The 20,968-nt window shown below is 35.0% G+C and overlaps 1 protein-coding gene across 12 annotated transcripts in view; it reads left to right on the forward strand.

The window, feature by feature from the left end:
• The window catches only part of ANKRD44 (ankyrin repeat domain 44), a 344,653-nt gene that overhangs the window by 190,602 nt on the left and 133,083 nt on the right, over positions 1-20,968 (forward strand). For all 12 annotated transcript variants that reach the window (XM_031960264.1, XM_031960265.1, XM_031960267.1 and 9 more), the window contains exon 4: positions 14,142-14,212. In XM_031960264.1, the coding sequence (XP_031816124.1) occupies positions 14,142-14,212 (71 nt within the window). The remainder of the gene's footprint in view (positions 1-14,141; positions 14,213-20,968) is intronic.

Raw genomic sequence — 20,968 nt, forward strand, 5'->3', positions numbered from 1 at the left:
AGCAGAATCAAGAAAATGCTGTATGCAGTAATGGAAATATTGTTTGAAGAATAACTAAATGACTAAGTTATTCTGAGTATTATAACTGCTCAAATCGCCAAAGGATCCATGGAGAAAGATGCTGTACACCTCCAAAGAAAGAACTGATAGGACTCTGCATATTATGGTTTTACATGAAAGAAAGAGAGAAGGAAAGAGAGAGACAGACAAAGACAAAGAGGCAGACAGAAACAGAAAGATGGAAAGAAACAGAGACAGAGAATTTAATGATGGCTTTCTCTATGAATAGTGGGGAGGAAAACAGGGAGATAGTTTGGAACTTAAAATGGAACAAAAAAGAGGCTAAAAATGAGACATTGTGGAAATAAAACAGCATTGAAAATTTTTAAAGGTTAGCTGTGTGGTAATTAGTATATAATGTCAGTAATCTGAAAGAAGGCTATTAATGTTTTCCTCAAATGTTAACACATTATCTAATTCTTATGTTGTTATTGATTAAGAGATGTTCAGCAGAAGTAATTATGGTTTACCACAAACCATCTTTTGGGCCACTGGCCAAAACAAAACATTAAGCATTGTGGACTTGCCTCATCTTCTTACATGCTTCCCTCCTCTTGACACCAAAAGTTATACCAAAATATATAACACCAAAAGTATTGAAGTATTACTTCTATTAAGTAAATTTTTACCAGGTGAAGTCTAAAATTCTAAACAATTTGTTTTGTTTGAGATCTGCTCAGATTTTACCTGAGAGCTAGGTCCTATCCAAATAGTTCTTGCTTCAGTAGCTGAAATTAATTTATAGATGACTGTAGAAACAGCAAAAATACTTGGGTCTAGAATGAATTCCATTCCATAACATCTCATTATATACACCAACTATTCCTGCCTCAGTTTCAGAACCATGAGCATCTCAGGGTTATATTTTTACTATATAATTTTGAAAATGTATATTCAATCTCAAGTTTGCTTCCATTTAATTCAATAAACATTTATTCATTCCCTACAATGTCCATAGTTCTAAGTTTAGTGAAAGAGACATAAATACCAAGAAAAGGGTAGGAGACTTTCTATTTGGGAGAGATATAATATATGCACAGATAAATACATTCAAAATAATTTAGGAAAGGAAAAACCACTAACCAGGGAGGAAATAAGGAAATATTTGGTGAAAGAAGTGGCAACTAAATTGATTTTGAAAACTAAATTACAAAAGGTAGAAATAAGGGTGAGGTGGGTGAAGTTATCTTATACATCCATTCAGAGACAGGAAATAGTTCAATTTGGGGGAGTAGCTAGTACAAGGGGACAATACTGTTAAATTCCAGGGGGTTTTTCCCCACTCCAGATAATGGGAAGCTGGGAACAGAGATGATTTGAAAAGGATGATCTGGACAATCTGAAAAATGTGGTTCCCCCAAACTGTCCAAATATATATATAGTGTCCAGTTCTTATACATATTGCAAGATGATCCTGGCTCCCAATTAGAATGAAAGGCTTTTTAGGTTTAGGTTGAGACATCTGATGGCTTTGGATTCCAGAGACTAGTGGTTCATGTGTTTGGGGATCTCAGCTGGTTTGAAGTCATTTCTGAGTAGGGAGGTTGGAATGAAGAGACATGATCTATACCCCCTTATTTATGTGATGCATCTTCAGAGAGCACACCTTCTTGAGAAATAGGGTTTTCTATCACATATATATTAATCAATCTATCTTTAATTATTGCTTTGTAGTTATGAGAGGGTCAAAGCTGTTTTAGATATCTTTAGATCTGTGTCTTTGCTTAGCTTTGGAATTGTGGCTTACTACTAATGTTGAGCTAGTAGGATCCCTAAGAAAAAATTTCAATTCTACTTTGGAATTTCTTTTCATACACTTTCTATCCCTTATGCCAACCAGAAAGAGAAAGAAGCAGAATTTGGAAAAGTTTTCCAAAGACTCTAATCACCTTTGAATTGTCATGTTTCTCATTTATTCTTATTTTTGTAGAAAAAATGTTCTTTTCCTACCTGGGTTTTGTTTTATGTTTCTCAAGGAATATAATATTCCATATTCATATTCATCATTTTATTATTTTATTATTTATTATTATTATTTATTATTATTATTTTATTATCCATATTCATCATTTTATTATCTTTCTTGCATCTTGCAGCTGATACTTAGGGCAACTATTGAAAGAAATTCCAGATTTTATAATGAATGAGGTATTAATTATTCCCCAGGTTGAACAAGTGATTTTGTCCCACTGAAATTATATGGTATTGCATCACCATCACCCCTCTTCTGCATTAACATATGGATGAACAGTGTAATCCAAGTTAGTGGAATTCCTGTTGATGATATCTCCTGATTTCCAAGGGAAATATAGAAGCCTCAAAGGCAAACAGTAAGAGAGAAGGTATGTGAGAAGAATTCAGGACATGCAAATGTGGCTGATATTTTCCCATAATTGGCTTTTTCTCACCATTAGCTTAGCTATTCCTTAATTTAGAGGGACTTAAGGTAGAGAGAAGATTAAGAACTAGTAAAAAATCACTAGCCAGCTGATCTAAAAGTCAGGTAATCCCTCAGCCAGATCATTATTTATGAATTGCCAAGAATCAAATAAAAGAAGCAGGATTCCTAGAGATAAGCAAGGTAGATAATAATAGCTAAATAGCATTTATAGACCACCTACTATGTGCCAGGTACCTTACAAATATTTGCTGTTGTTGACACATTTCAGTCATGTCTGACTCTTCATGACCCCATTTGGGGTTCTCTTGGCAAAATACAGGAGTGGTTTTCCATTTCCTTCTCCAGCTTATTTTATGGATGAGGAAACTGAGGCAAACTTAAGTGACTTGCCCAGGGACACACAGCTAGGAAGTGTTAAGTGTCTGAGGCCAGATTTGAACTCAGAGATTCCTGACTTCAAGGATGGTGCTCTATCTACTGCAACCAACTAGCTGCCCCTCAAACTCAGTTCTTTTTAACTCCCAGGCTAGCACCTTATCCACTGTGCCACTAATAGTAACCCAACACTTTAAATTGTTTATATCATTTGATCCTCACACTAACTATCTGGGATAGAGGCTATAATCACTTTAAATATTTTGTTTATAGGTAAGGAAACTGAGGCTGAGGGTGATTAAGTGATCACACAACTAGTAAATGATTGAGATAGCATTTGAACCAAGTCCAGCCTTCTATCCACTGTCTGACACATCAATCTCTAATAGTTAATATTATATATAGCATTTCAAATTTTTGCAAAACACTTTACAAACATTAACTCATTTGATCCTCACAGTGACCCAATGGGATGGGTACTCTTATAATTCCTATTTTTACAGTTGAAGAAACTGAGCCTGAGAGAAGCCAAATGCTTTGACCAAAATCACAGAGCTACTAAGCATCTCAGACAGTATTTGATCTAAGGTTTTCCTGCCTCCCAAGTGCAGTACTCTATCCACAATACCACTTAGTTTTCCATCTCACGTAACATTTACACATTGTGTATACATTTGTATGACCAAATGTCTCAATCTGGAGAGTCTAGCCTTGAAAATCAGTTCACCAGGATTAGAAAAAAAATTGTTTGCTCTGGAATATTGTCTTTGACCCTGACAGTGTTTGTTAATGCTATTGCTCTTTTTCCTTCCTTTTAACATCACACCCCTCTGGTGGTCCCTATTTCTCCAGTAGCTGAAGGAAGAGAAACATTGCCTTTGGACATTATTCTCTGAATGTCTGTGCTAGCTCTGTAATAGAACCATAAAACAAGACAGAATCATAAGATAACTAAGGACATTACATTTGCACTCTAGGCCTTTTGGATGCCCTCATTTCTTTAAGGCTCAGAGTCCTTGAGGGCCATTGTTGCTTTTCTTGGCTAAACCATGATAAAGAAAATGCCCTTTTTAAAAAAGCATGGAAATGCTTCTTATATCATTGCTCAGCACACAATGGCTCCTGTCTAACAGGTAAATAGAAGGCTGCTCCCTAAAAAGTCAGTTATAAATATTCATCTCATCGCTAAACCTGTCGGGGGTGGATTTGTCTCCCTCTGATGTGTAAACAAGATGCTGAAATATGCAGAGGAAGAGGATGTGGAAGACACCAGTAGGAGATGACACTGATGATATACTGCTTGCTTCCGGGCCTAGATAATGATGCTTTTGTAATAATAATTTTCATTTGGGGGTGGAGGTGGAGAAGAGGTTGTTTTCTTGACTTCTATCTATTCAGCTTTTTGAGAAGGGCAAGTGGATGAGTGAAGTACTTAAATAACTACAGAGAAGAGCTATTTCCCGAGTTTCTAATCATCTTTTTAATTCTCAAGTGATTTTGGAACAGCCCTGAAAAGCCACTAGAGCTTATGAATGCTGACAAACTGTATAGGTTAACTGTGTGATACCCAAAGCAACTTGGTACATGTACCTTTCTGGGTTAGTACATTTTGTTCCTTGGTAGAATATCAGAATAAAAACTCACATATGGATCCATTTGAAATAGAATTGTTGAGGTGTGTTACAATAGCTAAGTATATCTAAATTTTTGTTTCTTTTAGACTAGTCCAATAGATATGAAATGGATGAACTATTCAGCTCATAGATATTTAACCTGAGCAGATATTGTGTTGTTCAGGACTATGCTAATGGGCAGGTACCTTTTTGTATTTATTCCTTAGTTTAGATTACATCCAAGTTACTATTTGAAGTTAGGAGAGTTACCAGTTTTTCTTTTTAATCACCAAAGTTTAAAATTTTCTTCAAAGGATGAAATCAGCCAGCTGCATTTTCATGTGATTGGCTCAGAAAAATAGCCTAATTAATCCTATTTACCCCTAAAAGGAACCAGAAGGATTGTGTTCTGGGTTACGAGGCTTCCTAATGACCAAAGAAACAAGGGGATTGTGTGTATGTGTGTGTTTGCACTTATGTATATATATTATATATATATGTGTGTATGATATGATGAAAGGAGCTATATTGATGATAGTAAGAGATGAGCTTTCATCTATGAAGAGAGGTGAAAATAGAACATGGAAATCTCAGTTACGTGACTAAGAAATAGACAGAAATAGAGACAGAAAGGTAGCTTAGAGTGGGGTGAAGCTGGGGGTTTTCCCTAGGCTCTGAATTTAGAGGATGCTGGCAATTTGTATGATTATAGGCTTATAAATTCAGAGCAGAAAGGGACCTTTGAGATATCTAGTCTAATCCAATCCTTCAGCAACATTGAAACAATAAAGCTTATCATAGGACAATTAATTAAAATAGAAAGTTAAGAAATTCTTCCACTGGCATGAATTTTTCCCTTACCCTTTCTACTTATATTCTCCCAGAACTGGGGAGGGCTTCCCAGCAGTAGTCTTGAACGGGTGTTTGTTTTTTTCTATCTTTTACCATGGGACAATGTTCCTGCCCAAAGGATATATTTCATACTGATTTGCCTGAGCAAGTGCAGTTTTGTGATATTTATACTAGTCACAGAAATTCCTGCTAAGACTTTGAGCTGATTTTTGCCCTTTTAGGTAGTTCTGCTTTTTGCTAGTAAAGGAGTTTCTGGGGCTGAGATTCTGAGTTCCAAGATATAATCTTCTTGAACTTGTATTTGGAGAATTGTATTGTAAATGATATGTGGCTCTTTTCCAGTCTTCTTCACCCTGTGGCAAGACAAGAAGTTTTGGAAACATTCATTAGCTTGCCTCAGTCTTTTCCAGTTATATTTCCTTTGTCCAACTTTGGGGAAAGATCTTTGGAAAAGATGGCTATAAGAATATGTTGAACTTTTCTTTTATTATAGCTTTTTATTTACAAGATATATGTATGGGTAATTTTTCAGCATTGATAATTGCAAAACCTTTTGTTCCAATTTTTTCCCTCCTTCCCCTCCTCCCCTCCCCCAGATGGAAGGTTGACCAATACATGTAAAATATGTTGAAGTATAAGTTAAATGCAATATATGTATACATGTCCATACAGTTATTTTGCTGTAAAAAAAGAATCGGATTCTGAGATAGTGTACAATTAACCTGTGAAGGAAATCAAAAATGCAGGCAGACAAAAATAGAGGGACTGGGAATTCTATGTAGTGGTTCATAGTTATCACCCAGAGCTGGGTGTAGCCGGTTCAGTTCATTACTGATCTATTGGAACTTATTTGGTTCATCTCATTGTTGAAGATGGCCACGTCCATCAGAATTGATCATCATATAGTATTGTTGTTGAAGTAATATATTGAACTTTTAACTTGAAAACTGTGCAACATATAATCCAAATGAATAAATTTACATAAATGTATATTTATACTAGAAAGATCATTGAACTTAAAATCAAAAGACCTGAATCTGAGTCTTAGCTATTCCACTTAGATTATTAGCTATGTGACTTCAGAAAAGTCGTATAACATCTCTGAACTTCAGTCTCTTCATTTGTAAAAAGAGGTTGAAATTCATCTTTTATTCTTTATGGAATTGTTGTGAGACTCAAACAAGATAAGGTATGCAAATCTTTGGAAATCTTAGAGTTCTATATGTAAATAGAGCCAAGACTTTTCTGATATATTTTAATGATGTAGAAGTTTGGGAATATCCAGGTTAAGAGTACTGAGTTAGTCTATATTGTTTTAAAGTAGGGTGTGTGTGTGTGTGTGTGTGTGTGTGTGTGTGTGTGTTAGGTGGGAGGGACAGATGAAATCAAGTTGGTGGGGGTTATCTTATATTGTATTTGTATTTGCTAGATAAATATTATTGATGTGATTGTCAAAAGAAATTTTTCTTCCTAGGAGATCTTTGAGAATAGGCTAGACCAGTGGGTTCAAACTTAAATTAAAAGTGGGCTATTAAACCATACATGAGGTTCCCAACAATTACATATTGACTTAGAAAATCACACATTAACATTATCTATGTTCTATTGTATTTTTGTTTATTTTATTAAATTTTTTTATTATGTGATCAACTGTGATAGATTTGCCTCTTTTTAACAATGAGGTGGATTCAGGCCAATTCCAACAGAGAGTTGTGATGGAGAGAGCCATCTGCATCCAGAGAAAGGATTATGGGGACTGAACGTGGATCACAACATAGTATTTTCACCTTTTTTGTTATTGTTTTATTGTTTGTTGCTTGCTTGTTTTTTCTCATTTTCCCCTTTTGATCTGATTTTTCTTGTGCAGTATGATAAATGTGGAAATATGTTTACAAGAATTGCACATGTTTAACCTATGTTGTATTACTTGCTATTTAGAAGAGGAAGAAAAATTTGAAACATGATGTTTTGCAAGGGTGAATGTTGAAAAATATCTTTGCATGTATTCTGAAAAATAAAAAGTTAAATATTTCTTTATTACAGTTCAAGCTCCTTCAAATTAAGAACTATCTCTTGTTACCTCCTTCCTAAATCACAATCTAGAAAGGATAAGGTTATTTTTTTTTAGCTGAATCCTGGAGATTACAACAATATAAGGTCAGAGAGGCAGATGATCAGAAGAGCATTTTAAAGATCTAACTTTCTCTTCTCCCTTTGAATCTCCCATATTACCACTCCCCCTTCCCTTTCAGATGAGGGTCTAATATTATACTTCAATGAAAAAAAATAAGGTCATGTTTCCTCTTCTTATCTCACAGGAATCCCTCACCATCTTCATTATTTTCCTTTCCTCTAGTCTCTAATGAAGAGATGATTCCTCTCCTTGTCACATTCAACCCTTCTACATGTACCTTTGATCTTATCCCTTGTTATCTTCTTCAACATATTGCCTCCACTTTTTCTCTGTAATTTCTAATCTGCAGCCTACAAATGCATCCAGGTTTTCTTCCATCCTTAAAAATAAAACAATTACAACAAAATGAAGAACATCAATTGATACGAATATCCTTGCTAGCTATCATTCTGTCTTACCTCTTCTCACTACAGTCCTTGAAAATTTTGTCACTACCAGGTATGTCTAATTCCTTTCATTGTCTTCTACACCTTCTGCAATCTGATTTCTATCATAGTCATTCAGTTGAGATATTGTCAGCATTACCAATCTAAACATTGCCAAATCTAATGATCTTTCCTCTGCCCTTATCCATTGATTTTTTTGGTAGCATTTGATATTGTTAACCACATCTTCCTAGAAACCTTCTCTTACTGGTAATTCTGGTTCTCCTCTTGCCTAATTCCTGGTTTTCCTCTTGCCTAACTCTTGCTCGGTATCTTTTGGTGGATCTTCATCAATGTCATCCCTATTAACTAACAGATTCTTCTGAGCCATTTGTTTTTCTGTCTGTACTTAATGAAGCTCATCAACTTTCATGAGTTCAATTATGTCTCAGTAGATGACTTTTAGATCAGGATATCTAGACTTAGTCTCTCTTCATCTCTGGTACAATTGCCTACCTACTGGACATCCTCCCCCCATTCCACTTCTTTTCTGAATTTCCTTATTCCTGCCAAGGGTACCAACATCTTTTTGGTTAACTAGGTTTGTAATCTTAGAGTCATTCTCTGTTCTTCATGGTCACTTGCCCTTTCCTTTATATCCAACCAGTTGCCAAATTTTCTATCTTCACAAAGTCTCTCTCCCCTTCCCTTCTCTACATTCACATAGAATATTTCATATTTCAAGTCTTAGCTCTTACCTTCTTATTGGTCTCCTTTCCTCTAGTCTATCTCCTTGATACACAATTACCAAAAGTAATTGCATAAATATGAGCATCTTACCCGTCTATTTAATAAATTTCATTGGCTCCCTTTTTTAGTTTTCAGGTTAAACAGACAAATATTGAGAATTAACTGTTTCTTTTTTTTTTCTTTAATTGGAAAGGGTAGAGGGAATCTGTGTTAGTGAGGCAGTGTGGAATATTGAATAAAAACAATGGGATGAAATCAGGATATTTGGGTTTCAGTCCTGGATCTGCCATTACTTTACCATGCGACACTAGACAAATTAATTTCCCTCTCCAAACCATAGTGTCTATAGATATTAGTTGAAAGGGCTATCTAAAACAGAGCTGCTTAAACTTTTTTTTCACTCATGACCCCTTTTTGCCTGAGAAATTTTTATGGATATATAGGTATTTTAAATAGCTATACATATCAGACATTTACTGCTAATAAATCATAATTGTATGACCCCCAACATTCAGTTATGAGACCCTATATGGGGGTCATGAACCACAGTTTAAGAAGCTGGGATCTAGATCAATGGCAGCAAACTCAAATAGAAATGGGGGCCACCAAACCTTACATAAAGATCCCTGTGGATAGCATAATGACTTACAAAGCCACCTGTTGATATTACTTACATTCTATTATGTTTTGTTTTATTTTGTTAAATATTTTCCAATTAAAAAATATTTCCCAATTACATTTTGATTTGGTTCAACAACCTTCCCTAAGGGAACACATCTGATCTAGATGATCTCTGAAGTCTCTTTCAGTTCTTATAGTCTATGATACTATGCCTCTATTTCTTTCCTTTCCTTTCCTTTTTTTGGAGGGAGAGGAAGCAATTGGTGTTAAATGACTTGTCCAAGGTCATACATCCAGTAAGTGTCTGAGATCTGACTTGAATTTAGATCCTCCTGACTACAGGACCAGGGCTCCACTGTGTCACCTAGCTACTCTTTTTAAATTTCTTTTTAATTGGTATCCTAGAATAGTTCAAGTTACCTTTCAACTACTATATTCTTGTACTTTATTAAAATAACAATCATGATGGCAGTAATTTTTAAAATCTGCACAGATTGTTTTAGTCTGTTTCCCTTTGCTTGGCTTTGTTCATGTCTTCTTTATCATGCTACCACTTTCCTCTTTTCCCTTCTGCAGCCTCTCTCTCTTTTTCTATCCCACTCAGCTTTCTAGGTCTTCACTACTTGCTATGTCTCTGTCTTCCCACTCTTAGTTCTTGTTGTCCTTCCTTCCTCATTACCCTAAGGCCTAAAATAGTTTCCTCCCATCATGTCCACAAAATGGCCATGGCTTTTCCTCCTCTTCTTTCCAAATAAAACTTTTATAAAACCTTTCCCATCTTACCAAAAAGAAAAGGAGGAGAAACACTATATCAAATTAGGGAAACTCAATAATCATCTCATATGATCTTTTTTCAATGGTGGAATTGTAAATTCTAGAATAGAATGACCTCACAATTCTTGTGAGGTAATAATTTCCCCATCCCATCCTTTTTTTTTTTTCTAGATAATCATCATTTTCCTCTTGAAAGTTCAGTTTTAGAATATGAATTTCGTTAATTTTAAATGTCAGTCAAGCAGAGTGTAGAATCTTAAGCCTAATGAAATTAACTAATCTAGAAAAATTTGGAGCATATTTTATTTTTTAAAATACATTCAAAAATAGTTTTCAACATTCACCCTTACAAAACTTTGTATTCCAAATTGTTTTCTCTTCCTTTCCCCCCACCCACTACCTTAGGTGGCAAGTAATTCAATATATGTTAAACATGTGCAATTCTTCTAAACATATTTTCACATTTATCATGCTGAACAAGAAAAATGAGATCAAACAAAGGGGAAAAAAGGGAGAAAAAACAAGCAAGCAAACAACAACAACAAAGGTGAAAATACTATGTTGTTAGAGCACTAGGCCTGAAGTCAGGAGGATCTGAGTTCAAATATGACCTCAGACACGTTATATTTTCTGGTTGTGTGACCCTAGGCAAGTCACTTAACCTCCATTGCTTCAGCAAAAAAACCAAATCAAACCAAAACAAAACAAAACAAAAAAACTATGTTGTGATTCCCCATTCAGTCTTCATAGTTCTCTTGCTGGATGCAGATGGCTCTCTCCATCACATCTATTGGAATTGGCCTGAATCATCTCATTGTTGAAAAGTCCATTACAGTTAATCATCACATAATCTTGTCTTTGTGTACAATGTCCTTTTGGTTCTATTCACTTCACTTGGCATCCATTCATGTAAGTATTTCATGTACATTTAAAGAATGACCACTGAGAATCAGCATAACTAATCTTATTCCCTTTTTGGCAGGGCAGGATTTCAGTAAAGCAGTTGACAAAGTCATGCTATCAATGTGGACAAGAGATATCACTTTAGATGGCAATATATTTTGGTGGCTTCAAACTCTTTAAAAGATTGAGCCCATGAAAAAGTCATTGATTTAAAAAAATTAACTTTGGAAGAGTTCTTTAATAGATTATGTCCATGATTTTGTACTGTTCAGAATTTTTTATCAGTGACTTCAAGAAAGGAATACATAACAGACTTCTCAAATTTGCAAATAACAAAAAATTGGAAGGAATAAGTAATACATTTGGCAGAGTCAGATACCAGAAAGATCTCAACAGGTTGTTAGAACAATGGAGTAAATTTAATAAGATAAAATTTGGTAGGAATAAAAATCCTCTAAATACTTAGGTTCTAAAAGTCAAAAGAATAAAAAATTGAGAGGGATTGCTGGGTAAGTTTCTGTGGGAAATGATCTGATCTTTAAAAAAATGATAATAGCTGACTAATGTTTTAATCAGTAAACAAACATTTATTAAGCCTTTTACTATATGGTAGATACTGTGCTAAATTCCGAGACACAAAGAAAGGCAAAAAGAGTTACTGTCATTTTTGTCAAGGAGCTCACTTTCTAATGAGGGAAACAACTTACTAAGAACCACAAACATATAGAATATATTGGAAATAATTTTTTAGGGAATATACTAGCATTAAGGAATACTAGGAAAGATTTCTTACAAAAGGTAGTATTTTAGCCAAGATCAGAAGGTGGACATAAATATAGACAGAATTCTAGGCATGGGAGAAAGCTGTAAAAATGCCTAGAGTTGGAAGATGAAGAGTTTTGTCTGAAGAACAGCAAAGAGGCTAGAATTACTGGATTAAATATGTGAAGGGAAGTCAAGAATAAGAAGATTGGCCAGACAAAAAGGAGCCAAGTTATAAAGGTCTTTGAAGGCCAAAAAAAGATTTTGTTTCATCTTGTGGGTAATGGGGAGCCACTGGAGTTTATTGAAGTGGGAGAGTTGATGTGGTCACACCTGTGCTTTAGCATGGTAACTGAACAAAAGATGTATTAGAGTAATGAAGCAGGGAGACTGAACAGCAGGCTGTTACAATAGTCCAGGAATGAGGTAAAAGAAGCCTGTAGCTGGTTAGTCAGAAAAGAGAAAAAGGTATTTGCTAGTGATGTTAAGAAAGTAAAAGTGACAGGCATTGGGGACATATTGGATATTGGAAGGTGAGCAAAAGAGAGTTAAGGATGATAACTAGGTTGGGAACCTCAGTGACTGGGAGGATGGTGGTACCCTGGGCAGTAATAAGGAATGGAAAGGGAAGGATTTGGGAGGAAAGATAATGAGTTCAATTTTGTACATATTAAGTTTTAGATGTTTACAGTACACCCATATGAGACGACCAATAGACAGTTGGAAATGTGAAACTAGAGGACAAGCAGAGAGATTAGAGCTAATTAAGGAGATTTGACAATCATTAGTTAAAAGGATGAAAACTGGATTCATGGGAGCTGATGACATTGCCAGATGAAATAGCACAGGAGGAAGAAAAAAAAGAGGGTTGATGACAGAATCTGTAGAATCTGCACAATATTTTATATATGTTAATATATATTTTCTAATTTGAGATATTTTAATGACTCATAAACTCCAAATGAGATGTGGCCAGCAAAGAAGCTGACTTGAACATAGATATTAATCCTGATATAATACCCAGAACAAGGAAGATAATAGTTCTATTGTATTCGGATTTGGTTAGATTATATCTGGAATATTGTGCCTCATTTTAGGAAAAGTGTTTACCAAGAGATGAAGCTGCTTGAGACCATATAATAGGAGGATCATAGGAAGGAAATGAATACGTTTAGCCAGGAGAAGAGGAGACCAGGGAAGCTGGCTTTTTTCAAGTATTTGAAAAGTTGTCATATGGAAGAGGGATTAAATTTAATTTGTTCTGCCTTAGAAGGAAAAATTTGGAGCAATGAATGCAAGTTATAGAGAGACAGTCTTAGTTCAAAAAAAGAAAAAAAAGCTTCCTAAAAATTTGATGAGTTGCCTTAGAAGTCTTCAATTAGATGCCAGATGACTACTTGTCAGAATTACTGTTAACCAGTGGGTCCCTAAGGCCCTTTCCAGCTCTGGGATTCAAAAACTCTATTGCTTCCGAAGTAATTGTCTTCATGATCATCCTGTGGCTCACAGAGAATTGTTTCTGGGAGTGATCCAGCCTGTTCCTATGGTTTGAATCTGATTAACTAAATAGGATTGGTATTAGCTGTGAAAAATCTGAAATAGTACAGGTTCAAGAGCCTGAGAAATATTGGGGAAACTTGAAGAACTGGGTTGCTCCTGCAATCTCTGTAAGTTACTTGAATGTTGTAGTAGATTTTTTTGCTTCTCTACTAAACTACTTACCCCTTTCCTTTCTCTCCCTTCCCCATTCTTTCAAATCACCCTATCAATGAGAATAGACAAGACTTAAATGTGTATTGGAATGGATTGAAATTTGAAAGTCTTAAACTTGTAATGAGTTGAAGGCTGTTTGAATTGTTATGTTCAATTCCATGTATATTGTGTACACTATGTGCTGTTCACATGTTAAATGACTAAATTATAATTTTTACTTTGATTTCTTTACTACTAGGAATCTAATCTTAATCCCAGAGTACCTTAACTTGATCCATCTTCTCTGAATTGCCCCTGCTAACTCCTATCACATCTTCCTTCTGATATTTACTCTTTTCCTGAACATTAAGAACTTGTCTCCTTGTTTTCCTGGTACATATTTAAACCTCAGCTAGAAATGGTGGCCACGAATTCATACATAAAGATCCTTGCAGGCTGCATATTGACTTAGTTTTAAGATGTAATGTTATCTATGTTTTATTATATTTTAATATGTTTTTAAAAATATTTTCCAATTACATTTTAATCTGGTTTGACAGCCCTACCTAGAGAGTGTTGTTGGTTACATGTTTGGCATCTCTGATATTAACTATTTAAAGACCCCTACTGTTAAATGCACAGAATTGACTCAACATAGAGTGGGTCAACATAGTACTATCAAAGTAAGAGTGAGATATTGTAGAAATTGAATTTAACCATGTTAGCAGGTTACTACACTAACAATATTTTATGTGCTAATTTATGCTCTTTTGTTGCAGGGGCTCGTGTAAATGCCAAGGACAATATGTGGCTGACCCCACTCCACCGTGCTGTTGCCTCTCGGAGTGAAGTGAGTCTCACCAGATGTATTTTAACATTTAATTCATTTCATCTCACAAACATTTAGGTACCTATGAGATACTGTGATGGGGATACAAGGATATGATATAGTACTTCCTTTTCAAAGTGTACACTCTTAAGTAGGGAAACTGTGATCCAAAAGTAAAAGAAATGAGTCCCAAGTTGTAGTCTAACCAAACTGCTATGAGAATTTTGAAAAGAGAATGATCATTTTCACAAAGGGGGAAGAGAGAAAAAGGGTTGTGGTCATGGAACTGGTACTTAAGTTGATCCTGAGAAATGTTAGAATAGACTTTGACAGGTGATGTTTTTTGAGGGATTTCATTCTATGCATAGAAGTCAGTATGAATCAAAGATATAGACATGGGAGGGGAAAGAATGAACAAGGATTTTCCAGTCTGATTGTAATATAAGTATATGAAAGGGAATAGTGACATAAGATTGCCAAGGTAATTTGGAAGTAAATTATGAAAGATCCTAGATGCCAAGATCAGGAATTTATTCTGTGAGTATCAGAAGTACTAAAGGTTTTTGAATAGAATAGTAACATGGTCATTTTGTTATATTTGGATTACTTTCTCTGGCAGCAATATGATGAATAATTGAACAAACTATATATATATTAATAATAGCTTTTTATTTTTCAAAATATATGCAAAGATCGTTTTCAACATTCACCTTTGCAAAACCTTGTGTTCCAAATTTTTCTTACTTTCTCCCCCCTTTCTTTCCTAGACAGTGAGTAATCCAATATAGGTAAAATATGAATAAACATATATTAATAGTCTTTTATGTTCAAGACACTCTGCTAGGCACTGGGGATATAGAGAAAAAAATGAAATTGTCTCTGCCCTTAATAGAAATTTCAATAGAATTTAAATTTTTAAATTCTATTGAAGGGATAAAATGGGAACACAGATAAGTAAATACAAAGAATATATAAAATAATACAAAGTTATTTCAAGAGGGAGAGAATTTTACCAGTCACTGGGGGAAGTGCTTACTCAGGAAAAGTCTCATATATATAAGTGGTGATACTGAGATATGTCTTAAAGCAAGTGATTCCAAACAGTAGAAATGAGCAGGGAGTACATTCTACTAGTAAGAGACAACTTGTGCAAAGAATACACTAAGGTCGGAAATATAATGTCATTTATAGGTAAGAGCTAACATGTCAGTTCATGTCAGTTTTCAGAATGGAAAAGAAGAGAAGATAAAGAATATGAAATATGGTTCTAAACATAGTGGAAGTTAGATTATATAGGACCTCCATTGCCAACTAATGGATTTTCTCTGAATCACATTTTATTCTAAAGTAAATAAAGAGTTATTGAATTTTTCATTTGGAGGCAGGAGTTGACATAGTGAAATCTGTATTTTAGGAAGATTAAATTGGTGTCTGTTGAGGCACATGGATTGAAGGAATCCAGAGAGACTGAAAGCAGGAAGACCAATAAAGAGGCTGTTGTAATAATACAGATGAGACATCATAAAGACCTGATTTAAAATAGATGTTATGTGAATGGAAAGAAAGTACTGGATATGAAAGATGTAGAGATACAATCAATTGAGGTTTTGTAACTACTTGGATGTGGGAGATGATGATGAGGAAGATCAAGGATGAATCCAAGGTTGTAAATCTGGGTGACTCAAAAAATTTAGTCATCAATATAAATAGGGAAATTTGTCACAGGGATTGGTTTTTGGAGATGGTGGAATGAGTCCTGTTTTATTCATGTTGAATGTGAAGTGCCTTTGGGCTGTCAATTCAATTATACATTCACCATCATCAGATAATTCAGGACTGGAACTCTGATGAATGAGTATCATCAGTCAACTCCATGATGAAATGGGCAAAAGAGAGAGTGCAGAGAGAGAAAATAAAGAAGAGGGTTCTGAACAAAATTTTGGAGAATATACACACAGTAAGTAGGAACAGGAGGATGGTCAAGCAAAGGAAACTATTAAGGAATAATCAGACAGGCAGGAAAAGACTCAAGAGACCAAAGAAGTCTTCTAAAAAGGCACTCTAGAAGGAGAGAGTGATTGATAGTGTTAAAAGTTGCAGAAAGATCAAATAGAACGAAGTCTGCAAAATAGTTCTTTGAATTTAGCCGTTGAGATTTGTACCCTTGGAGACAGCAGCTTTAGTTGATTTCAAGCGTCTGAGAAATATTGGGAAATGAGCAAATATAAGCAATTAGTGCAGGTGACTCCTAGAAGTTTGACTGTGAACAGGAAAAGATAGGACCAAATGAAGATTTCCATGGTTAGAGAGATCTGGAAATGTTTGCAGGAGATAGGTATGGAACTGGTAGATAAAGGAAAGTTTAAAAGTGAGATAAAAGCAACAGTAAAGGAAATAAGTACCTGAAAAAAACAAGTGTGGTTAGCTTTCATAAGGAAAGACATCTCATCATTAGAGAATGAACTAGAAGGAGGACAACATAATGGAAGATAGTGAAGGGGGTGTTTAAGGTATGAAATAATGGAAGAAAAATTAATTTGGAATGAATGACTTCTATTTTCTCAGCAAAATAGGAGGTGACATATTGGTGGGGAAAGCATTTATTTAGTGCTTAGCACTGGGAATATAGATTTAAAAAGTACTTCCAAGAATCTCACATTCTAATGAGGCAAACAACGTATACAGGAGATTTCATCTATTTAATGGAAAAGTCCCCTGGTTTAGGATGTAGGAGCAAAACATATGGTAATATTTCTTTAATGTCATTTCCACTAATAAAATCATATCTGTTTTTGAAGTTGAATTGTTTCACAATGCCAAGGACTTTGGTGGTAAGAATTTTCCTTTCTGGGTTTTCAGTAGCTGTGGTTACAAAGCACCAGTAGGAACATTTCCCAGGCTGCATTCCCAAGCATTGCTTCCCAGGATTGTTGGTGGAAGTCACTGTCTTGGAACTAAGACTAATCCTAAATTTCTTAGGTTTTCAGGGTCCTGTGCATCTCTAGTCAAGGGCCTGTGGGACAAATGGCAGTCAAATTGGTAGTGGTGGTTTGACTTCTTCAGGATGCAATGATTTCTCCCCTCAGACTATGGGGGTTAATCTGGAAGCAGGTCTGATGGTTTACAGAGTATTGTTTTTCCCAAAAGTCTTAGGTTCAGTGTCCTTGGCTGTCTTTATCAGGATATGAAGAGACATGGTGCTCAAAGTGGTGGTGGTGATGGTCTGATTTGCCTGATATATGCTGCTTCTTCTCTCTGCCTCAGGCTTCATCTAGCAAAAAGTGTTATAGAAAGTTTGAAGAGAGGGGAGAAAGTGGTAAAATAGTTTTTGTGGAGAGTGTAATAGAGAACCAGTTAGGAGAGAATAAAAAAGATTATTGTGTAGCAATGAGGTCCCACAGAGATTAGACAATGTGAATTTGTAATGAGCCCAGACAATTTAAATTAGATAAGAAAAACATTGGAAGCAAATAAACAAGTAGGAGATTATTAGAGTAGTCTAGGTGAAAAAAATAAAAGATATGGCTTCTAATAAGGGTGGCTGCTGTGAGAAATGGAAAGAGGGGGCAAATGCAAATGATATAACAGAGATAGAATCAGAAGGATTCTCAGATCCTAGATTTCCAGCTGGAATGGACATTGGAGGCTATGTAGTTCAACTCTCTCTTTCTATGGGATGAGGAAACAGAGAAAACTGGAGAAACAAGGTGCCATAGGTAACAAGTGGCCTTTGGGATTTGAATCCAAATCCAGATTTCTTTCCACTGTACTGAACTATTTTTAGTAATGATTCAATCATTTCACAATCTTCTTGATCAAGCATTTTTAGACCTCCTAGAACTGTACTTTTGACCTATGTTGGTATGATTTCAATAATATCAATAAAAAAAGCTCCATTAGCCTCAGAATCCATCTAATAATCCTCATGAACAGCTGGAAGGAGAGTTATCCGAAGGGGTTAATTCAGGGTTTTTTGTTTGTTTGTTTGTTTTAAAGGAAGATGAGAAATCCCTTGATTATCTATAATCTTTGGAAAAACAAATGCAATAGGCTATTTTTTCCTTTTTAATATTCAACATTGTAATGTTCAGAGGAAAATATATTAGCTATCTTTGAACAGGTCATACAAATGGGTGGAAGATGGCAAAAAATGGAGAGGTTTATATGCAAATCTGGATTTTTTTTTCTGACTTTAAAATTTTTTCATAGTATTTTGTTTTTCCAAATATTCATGTAGATAGTTTTTAATATTTACCTTTACAAAACCTTGTGTTCCAAATTTTTCTCCCTTTTCCCTTCCCAAGACAGCAAGCAATCCAATATAGGTTAAACGTGCAATTCTTCCATTCCAATTTCCATTGGGTTCCTGACTTTTTCAGTAAGTAGTTTCACTAAGCTTCAAAAAGCAGGCTTTCTCTTTTGACTTTTCATATGTAGTTGTTATGCTAATGAAGGATACTAGTCTAGGACTTTCTCCCAAAGTTCAGTACTTTGTTGCTTTTATTAAACACAGATAGATTAAAGGTACATGTTAACAACAGCCACCACCTCAGGAGGAGTCCTGGCTTCTCAGAAAGGCCTTTTTACATGATATTCCTTTGGCTTTTTGACAGAGGTGGAGCTGTTCCTGTGATCTGGACTGGGTTTGCCATTTCTGGAGGCAGTTTGTAAATTCTCAGCTCTCCTATCCATTCACCCAGTTTAAGGGTCCCATAAGCATTTCTTAACGCCAGCAGCGCCCTCTACAGATCTGCATCTTGAACTCCCCGCCCCAGGAGTAAATTCAAAAAGTAATTAAAAATAAACAAAAATCGGACTTTAAAAATAATCACAATTAAATGTGTCATCAAAAATCATATTTCTTTACTAAAGAATGCCTTGGAAAAATGACATCTTCCTTGTGGGAGTTTGTCTCTTTGACTTTTGACCAAATCTGTCTGTAGATGGTTTGAAATCAGAAATATGGGGGTTCATATTCCACTTCTGATTCTTATTAGTTATGTGACCATAGCAAATCATTTGGCTTCTCTGAGTTTCTTTACCTGAAAACTGAGAATCAAAAAACTGTAATACTTATTTCAAAGTTTTTGTGCAATTTTGTGTAATGTATGAAAGCATTTGGCAAATTTTAAAATCATATATAATATGGATATATATATACACATATTAATACACACATATATAACACATATTTATACATATGTGTGAATGAGTTATCCTTTTCTATATATTTCATTCACTGTGATATTCCTAAGGCACGGGTCTGACCATATTGATTTCCTTTTATAAAAGCTTCAAGGGGGTCCTTATTGTTTCTAGAATAAAATAATAGAAATCCTCTGTTTGGCAAATGTTTCCTATGAATAGACAAGGCAATTTTAGAGCTACATAGTAAAATTACCATTTGAGATTATGATTCTCTTAATGGATCTACATGAAGTATTTTACCTAACCTATGAGGTAGCTAAGGCAGCCAGGGTAGGTAGGTAGTGCAGTGGATAGAATACCAGCCTGAATTCAAATCTGGACTCAGATACTAGCTGTATGATTTCTGGCAAGTCATTTGGTTAAATTTGCCTCAGGTTCCTCAACTGTAAAATGAGCTAGAGAAGAAATGGCAAAGCCACTCTGGTAACTTTGTCAAGAAAACTCCAAATGGGGTCACTAAAAAAAAAAATGACTGAAAAGGAAACAATCATAACAAGTATTTAGAAACAACATCAAAAAACCTTTTGAAGTTAATAGGTGGAGATATGTGCATATCATATAGCATGTAAGGTATAGCATATAGCGTGTAAAACTAAGATTTAACAAACCTTTGGAATTATCAGCTTTGCTCTTTCAAACCCTGGCCTCTTGAATATTTCCATTAGAATTCTGGATGTGTTCCAAAGTCCTCAGCAAGCCCCTTTGGTGCTCACAGCTCTTACTGTAATTGGCCTATGTAAAGAAAAATGCCGAGGCTAAATATGATGATGGGTGATTTTAAAGGAACAATCTTGTTAATTGGACAAATAAGATGGGCACCAATTAACATAATTCCAGTAGAATGTAGGATAAAAGAATTAATAATTAGAGCAATAGAATAAATGCACATGGGGATTTGGGTGCTGCCACAGGCATTGTCAGCTTTAAAAGTTCTCTTAATAGACATAGTTTGTGATATACAGGATTTACTGTTGGATTATAGTATAACATTAATTCCATAAATTTCGTTTGAATACTTTTTGTATAAAGCCCTAATAGGGAGGGGCAGGGCTCAAGAAGCTTAAATGAAGGAAACGGGCTTTTGGCCCCTAAGGGGTTTCCAATTTGTAAAATATGCCACTGCTTATGCATGTGGGTGACATGTGTAATTACAAACAAAAATTATTTTCCAGTAATTTTTGAATACCAAAATGTTAGTGAGTGCAGAGTTACTGTGTTTTTCAAGCATGAATTTCAAAAAGTATACTTCTATTAGACTTTCTGGAGTTAGTTTCCAAATTGGTTATTCCTTCGATCTCTCTTGGTGATACAAGTGAAGAGAATACTAAACATGAAGTCAGGAAAAACTGAATCCAATTTGTCCTCACATGCTTAACTAGTTTTGTGACTCTGATCAAGTCACTTAATCTCAGTCTGGCAATAATAATAGCACCTGCTTCAATAAGTTGTGGTGAGGATCAAATGAGATAATATTTATAAAACGTTTGGCTTGCTGCCTGAAAAGTATTAAATGCTACATAAATATTTATTCCTTTCCCTTTCCCCAGAAGGAAACAATTATATATAGGT

Source organism: Sarcophilus harrisii, chromosome 3 (assembly GCF_902635505.1).
Source record: "Sarcophilus harrisii chromosome 3, mSarHar1.11, whole genome shotgun sequence".
Taxonomy (NCBI): domain Eukaryota; kingdom Metazoa; phylum Chordata; class Mammalia; order Dasyuromorphia; family Dasyuridae; genus Sarcophilus; species Sarcophilus harrisii.